Genomic DNA, 6862 nt, shown 5'->3' with positions numbered 1-6862 from the left:
TTCCTTTGTAGGTGAATCAAGTCATGGCTAGTCCATCAGAAGGTAACTCCTGGATTTCAAGGTGGTTGGAGGAGATCATCTGCTCTGAAAACTTTTGTGATACTGCTATGCTTAGTAAAGGTGTGCATGGAGCTCCACGTGCCTGCCTAGCAAGGAGGAAGACAGGTGTCCCAGAGAGGCTGAGAAAGTCAGCTGGGGTTGGTGGAATGTGCCCTAATCACTGTTGGTGGATCCACCCTAACAATTTCCTAGCACACTTGATGCAGCCTGAGAACCATTAAGATGGTCACTGGCAGGAATCCCTGGGCCTTTCAGTCTTTTGGCTATGGGCACAAATAGCCAAGTTGAGCAAAGGCATGTGGAACAACAATGATCTCCTAGTGCAGGAGTTTTGTGGTACTAAACAGAGAATGTAAAAGTTAAGTTTAATCTTCTGGGAGATGATCGTTTCTTATTAGTTGAAGCGATGATCACCTAAAGCATTTAAGCACGTGTGCAACTAATCTGGCTGGAGCTGCATGTGTAAAGTTTGGTAGCTGCTTTCAGGCTCAGGTCTGCAAGGGTGAAGTGCCACAGAAACAGCCTAGCAAAACAGTAGCTGCGCATTTAATGTTAAATCAGTCTCTCCTTTTAAAGTGAAGGCACATATAGGTGCTTTACTGGACTGGAGCCAGAGTGTCAAGAACCTTATAAAAATCAAGCTCTATGTGCTGTGCTGGGTCAGGATTTAACAGAGTAGATAGGGACGATGACTTCAATCAACATAATCCACAGTTGGAGTACTGCGTCGCAGTTGGAGTACTGCGTGCAATTCTGGACGCCGCACTTCAAGAGGGATGGGGATAACCTGGAGAGGATTCAGAGAAGGGCCACTCATATGGTTTAGGGCCTACAGACCAAGCCCTACGAGGAGAGACTAGAGAAACTGGATCTATTCAGCCTCCGCAAGAGAAGGTTGAGAGGCGACCTTGTGGCTGCCTATAAGTTCATCACGGGGGCACAGAAGGGAATTGGTGAGTATTTATTCACCAAGGCGCCCCCGGGGGTTACAAGAAATAATGGCCACAAGCTAGCAGAGAGCAGATTTAGACTGGACATTAGGAAGAACTTCTTCACAGTTCGAGTGGCCAGGGTCTGGAACGGGCTCCCAAGGGAGGGGGTGCTCTCCCCTACCCTGGGGGTCTTTTCCTGCTTATGCAGGGGGTCGGACTCGATGATCTATTGAGGTCCCTTCCGACCCTAACATCTATGAATCTATGGACACACAATTTTTGGGTAAGCTTTTTTCCAGACTTGGGGACTTTTCCCAAATGGTGAAAAATGCCCACAAGAAGCCACATAATATCTTATGCTGTTGAGTTGGTAGAGCAAGGAATGAAGACAAAGGTATTTTAAACTGTACTCAGGTGCTTTGCTATATGGGTATAGACTAATGAAGTATGCCTACATGTAGGCAAAGATCAACAGCAAAGTACGTGTGGTTTTAAAATTTAAATACATCTTTAAGGAAAAATCTGCAGTGTAGCATATTCACTCTGAACCAATTTTCTCCCAGTAAGCATTAGACAGTCGGTATCAACACTTTATTTCTACATTTCATTCATTACAGTCTGTATCTCAGCTGGGAGGCAGAAAGCTCAATATGTGGAACTTTCTTTACATCAGGTTCAGACTTGGGTGGCAATAAAACTGCATTTTAAAAAGAGTACTTCATTTTAATCAGTTTATTCTTTGCTCTCCAGGAGACAGGACATTTGCTCTTTCCTTACAGAGCTCGGCGTGGAGTAAAACTGTAGGAATAACTGATACAAACAGTGACAGACTTGGATTAAATCTTGTATACAATCATTTATAATCTGGCAGTTCTCAAAGATGATCTAATCAGAATGTATCCTCTGTTCTCATCATGGAATATTTTTAGTCCATCTAATGGTTGATAAGGTAATTTTGACACATCTAAACCACTCTAAAAATATCCTACTCAGAAGAGACATTACAGTGTTTGCGGACTCAAAGAGGTTTTAGTAATACTTTATTTGATGCAAGAGCTGAAAGACTGAGTGGAGCAGCCATTTTTGACATGACAAATCATAACCTGTTTTTAAAGCTAGCAGCCAGTGACTGATAAAGCTTGCATGTCTCATAGGATCTTTATAAAAGACATACCTTACTGTCAAAGAGGGAGAGGGGCTTCATGCTCTTCAGAGAAAATCTCATGATTCCATACAAGATGGTACACAATATGGAATGATGTTCGACAAGTGGGTAGTGGATGCGTTTCTGCTCAAGAGCTAGCTCTATTATTGAAACAGGTCCTTCTACAGACACCCAGGCATCTTCTGTATCCAGTATCGGAGCATGCATTTCATCGCTTCTAATATCAGCCTAGCACAGAAACATCAGCAATCTTAAGGAACTATATTTTGGGCTACTGCACAAAAAGATGTTTAGATGATCTACATTTAAAAAAAAATTACAATAAACCAAATTTTCTTTTACAGTAGCATTTAAAAAAAAAAAGGACTTTTCCATATTGCTAGAAAAGACATTTAAGTGAAGCCATAAAATAATTTTACTTTTATTATTCATTAAGAACATCTACAATTAAGATCATGAATGTTCGTTTTTATTGAACCCTCTCACATTTTTACCTCCATTAAGATTTGAAGAAGATCTGAACAAGAACCCAGAAAAGATGTCATTGCAGTGTCACCCATACCTACATCCTGTTAAAAACAAAGAACAGATAAGTACCACACAAATTTCATTGGCTACATCTCAAAACACTCCAGTTGAAGCTAATAGACAAAGAGATCTTATCACCAATGGTTATATTTAAGAGGGGAGACTTTGCTAGAGAATCCCTGAAGCATTAATTCTATTACCTTACAACAAGTGATGCCAAACAAGGCTGAAACTTGTTTGCAATACAAAAAGATTGGGGAATAATAGGAACAAAAAGATCATTTTAGTAAGGTCTTGAAATATCTTGAAGAAGTTTTAATTTAAAAAGCTGCTTATTTTATCCACTTATTGCCTTACTCTAGTATGCAAGTAGGAAGCAAGAATTTATTAAACAATCTTTTAAAATTGAGCTGGTTTCAGATCACTCTGCTAAGAGAGTGACTAATGAATAGTGTCTGTAACCTGCTAGTAAGTAGCCAGGTTTTAGCCTCAAGCCTACCTTCCATGATATCATTAGTTATTACATCTTTCAACACTGATGGTCAAATTAGAAATTTAAAACTGGCTAAAATTCACCACTAGTTCAACTCAAAATTAAAATTTAATAAAATATTTTAATATTCTTTGTCATCTTTATATAAAATAGGTGTTACTTACCCTTCTGCATAATCTGTCCTTTGGAGCTTTTCCAACCTAATTTAAAACAATTGTACAACATAACAGGTAAAGAAGCGATTTATTAAGTTAGTCAGTTATAAATATTTCCCTAACAACAGAAAAAAACTACTGCACAAAAACATACAATGCTACATGGGATATGTTTAATTTTAAAAAGTCTGATTGACTACAAGCTATATGACACAAAATACTGGGTGGAACAGAGTTTGTTAAATATTTGCAAATGGCTAGAGACTTGGCAAAAATATGTATTGGCTGAAGTCTTTCACACCCTTGATTGGGTGTAATTTATTGCCATCTTCTACAAAAAAAAAAAAAATCACACTGAAAATGACTCTTGCGTGTTCAAATATTATCCATGAGATCTGTATGAAAATCCTTAAGATGTTCCTCAAGAAATAAAATTAAACAATTAAAGAGCCATTTAACAATCTTAAGAGGCCTCTTAAGAGAGCAGTGTTACTCGCACTGATGTTACAAGCATGCAATTGTTTCATAGCTTTTTAATATGAATGGCAAGGAATAAAGCAAAAAATTCTTTGTTTTTACAAGTGTTACAACACTCTGGACTCTACTCTAGATTTGTCTTCCAGGCTAGGGACAGAAATGACATAGAAATTGTTATAAGTGATCAGAAACCAGTTCATATCTGTAACACAACGCAAGTTCAGTGCACATATCTTCAAAATGACCCAAACCAGTTTAAGATAAACCTGTTAATTGATTTAGGTTATATTGGTTTATGGAATTTCTGTCCCGGATCCCTTCCAGATTCAAGTCAACTCACAGTCCCTCAAAATCCCAGAATGCTTTGCATCTCCCCCACAAGCCCCCTTTGCAGGGTGGGTGTGTTAGCCTTGGTCCAAGTTGTCTGCTCCAACCGAGCTGGGAGGTGTGCTCTAGCACCCCATGGCTTCTGGCCCAGCCACTGCAGGCATATGGCTGCATTTCCGGGATCAAAACTCAATGTCTATTTACTTATCGGTTCAATCTACCCATATTACACTAACCTACAAAGATTGAATCAATTCAGCCTCAGGCTTTTTGAGTGTCTGTACTTAGCCCTAGAGATCAACTAGCTTTCCTCCTCAGGTACCACATGCAGCATGTAGTTTCTGCAAATAATTTAAATAAATCCAGCTGAGATTATTTAAAAGAAGCACTCAAACACGTCTATCTATGCTAAGTAAACAGGTTATCTGTGTACTAAATGCATGGCAACTCATTACTGTATGTAACAAGGATAAACAACTGGTACATTCTTGGGGAGCTGAAAATGCCAAGCACAAATTCAGCTAGGCAGTGGAGAATGACTGGCTCTATATCTCAAAGCCTAGGTTCTAAGCAGGCAGAAGGCAACCAAACATGAAAAGCAACTCTTCCTTCAAGATCTTAAAAAATGTCTAACATTTTTTAAAAATTGCATGAAGGGCAGTTTTACTTTTGGGTCATTTGCTGGTTACTAGATTTATAAAATGCAAAAAAAACCCACAACAGGTAACAGAGCACTGTTATCTCCTGCTTTCCCTTAAAAATGAAACCTCGTTTACCAGTGGTTTGAAGATGTAAACTTGGCTGCAGATAATTTTTTTGACATGCAGCACTAGTGTGTCTGTGTCTCTGCCCCAGTCTAATCTCCATAGCTTTGCCAGTGGAATTCAGATTCAACCAACTCATGGACATATTCAGGGGCTCCCTTATGGTGGCTAAACCCTTTCTTTCTGTCGGCAGAGCAACACTAGTTTTGTAAGCTGTGTTTAGTACATGGGAGCTGCTGCCAGAAAGCAACTATAGACATACCCATATTTTCTGCTCGCTGCAACAACCCCCCTTAGCAGCTGGTGCCTCCAAGCATGCAATGTACACACTGTTTGCATGGCTGCTGCATAAGCTGCACAGAGCCACACAAATGGTGACAGCCTTTGGCAGTTTCCATGTGGTAACTGCTGTCTTCTGGCAAAAGGCACATAACAGACGCATGTACGTCAGACAAACAAAACAAACATTAAGTGTATGCTGTCATCACTGGTGTGTAGCAGCATTTGCCAGCTTCAGCTGCTCATTAAAACTGACACTAAGATCTTGTCTACCAGCAGGGCATTCCAGAAGAATAAATGCAACTTTCTAAGTGGATGTTCTCCTACACGCCTTCAACATCATTCGCCTCCACTGTCAAATCTCTGGTCCTTCAAAAACATTTTTAAAAAGCAATGCTTTAAGGATTTTACAGCTTAATTCACCTATTAATAAAATAGCAAGAAGTAAATTAAAAAACTAGTAGCTACGACGCCGTTTACCTTGTCCATTAGGTATGTAGCAGCAGAAAGCCTTTTGACCATGAACGTATTCCACATCATTAGGGCAATACCTGAAACAATTACATAAACGTTAAACATCATGTGAATGATATGTCAAACACATTTAATGTAAACCCTCTACCATGGAAGAACAGGGAAGGGACTGTTTAAAACAGAGGACTCCAAATTTTTTTCATGGAAGGCCACTTAATGGTTGCAATGTCACCCTGCGGGCTGCGTTAAAAAAAACAAACCTCTATGCTCACTGGATGTAACATAATATATGCCATATGTATACAAAGATGCAATAAAGGAGTCATGGGAATGTGGTGTAGGTCTGTCAATGACTAGTGCAGTGTCAATAACTACAGCTTCACTGTTTCTGGTTCTGTGGAGGATGGTTGCCATTATGGCTAGGGAGAGAAGTTACACATAAACCTGTTCAAATCTGTAACACAACAGAATTCTGTGCACATAAACCACTTTCAAAATGGCTGAAACCCGTTTAGGATAAACCTGGATGACTATACTATCAGACTTAACTGATTTAGGTTAAATAGGTTTGTCCAACTTCTGTCCCAGATCTCCTCCAGATTCAAGTTAACTCATAGTCCCCCAGCATCCCAAGATGCTTTGCACCTGTCTCCCAGCCCCTCTTGCAGGGTAGGTGGGCTAATTTTAGCCCAAGCTGTCTGCTCCAGTTGAACAGGGAGGCATGCTCTAGCACCCCCCAGCTTCTGGCCTGAGCCACTGCAGGCATGTGGCTGCATTTCTAGAATCAAAAGTGAATGTCTCTTCACTTGCTTATTGGTTCACTCTATGCAATAGACTAATCCGCGAAGACTGAATCAATTCAGTATGGGGCTTTTTGACTGTGTGTACTTAGCCTATAAGAAGTTCCTTTATGGCAAGGGTGGGCAAAATACGGCCCGTGGGCCAGATCTGCCCCATGAGGCCATTCTATCCGGCCCATGGGGCCCCCCCAAAAAATGTAGAAAGTTAATATATTATCTGCCCTTGGTTCCTGTCAAAAATGCAGGAACCAAGGGCAGTAGGATCCAAGGGAAGCCCGGTGGGCTCCAACAACAGCAGGGCCCACCTGGCCCCACCAGAAGCCCCAGCCAGGGTTTCTGGGCTGGGAGCATGTGGCTGCCCCGGCACAGGAAGCTCAGGTAAGTGAGGGGGGGGAACCCCAGGCAGGG

The 6862-nt window shown here is 40.7% G+C and overlaps 1 protein-coding gene across 5 annotated transcripts in view; it reads right to left on the bottom strand.

Annotated features, from left to right (window-relative positions):
• RAB3GAP2 (RAB3 GTPase activating non-catalytic protein subunit 2) overlaps positions 1-6862 on the bottom strand; it is a 75168-nt gene that overhangs the window by 7772 nt on the left and 60534 nt on the right. For all 5 annotated transcript variants that reach the window (XM_006022340.3, XM_006022341.3, XM_025202569.1 and 2 more), the window contains 4 exons: positions 5661-5731; positions 3343-3378; positions 2652-2726; positions 2167-2385 (listed from right to left, as the gene is read on the bottom strand). In XM_006022340.3, coding sequence (XP_006022402.1) covers positions 2167-2385; positions 2652-2726; positions 3343-3378; positions 5661-5731 — 401 coding nt within the window. The remainder of the gene's footprint in view (positions 1-2166; positions 2386-2651; positions 2727-3342; positions 3379-5660; positions 5732-6862) is intronic.

This window comes from Alligator sinensis, unplaced genomic scaffold (assembly GCF_000455745.1).
Source record: "Alligator sinensis unplaced genomic scaffold, ASM45574v1 scaffold178_1, whole genome shotgun sequence".
NCBI classification, from domain to species: Eukaryota; Metazoa; Chordata; order Crocodylia; family Alligatoridae; genus Alligator; species Alligator sinensis.
This window is presented reverse-complemented; position numbering and strand designations above follow the sequence as displayed.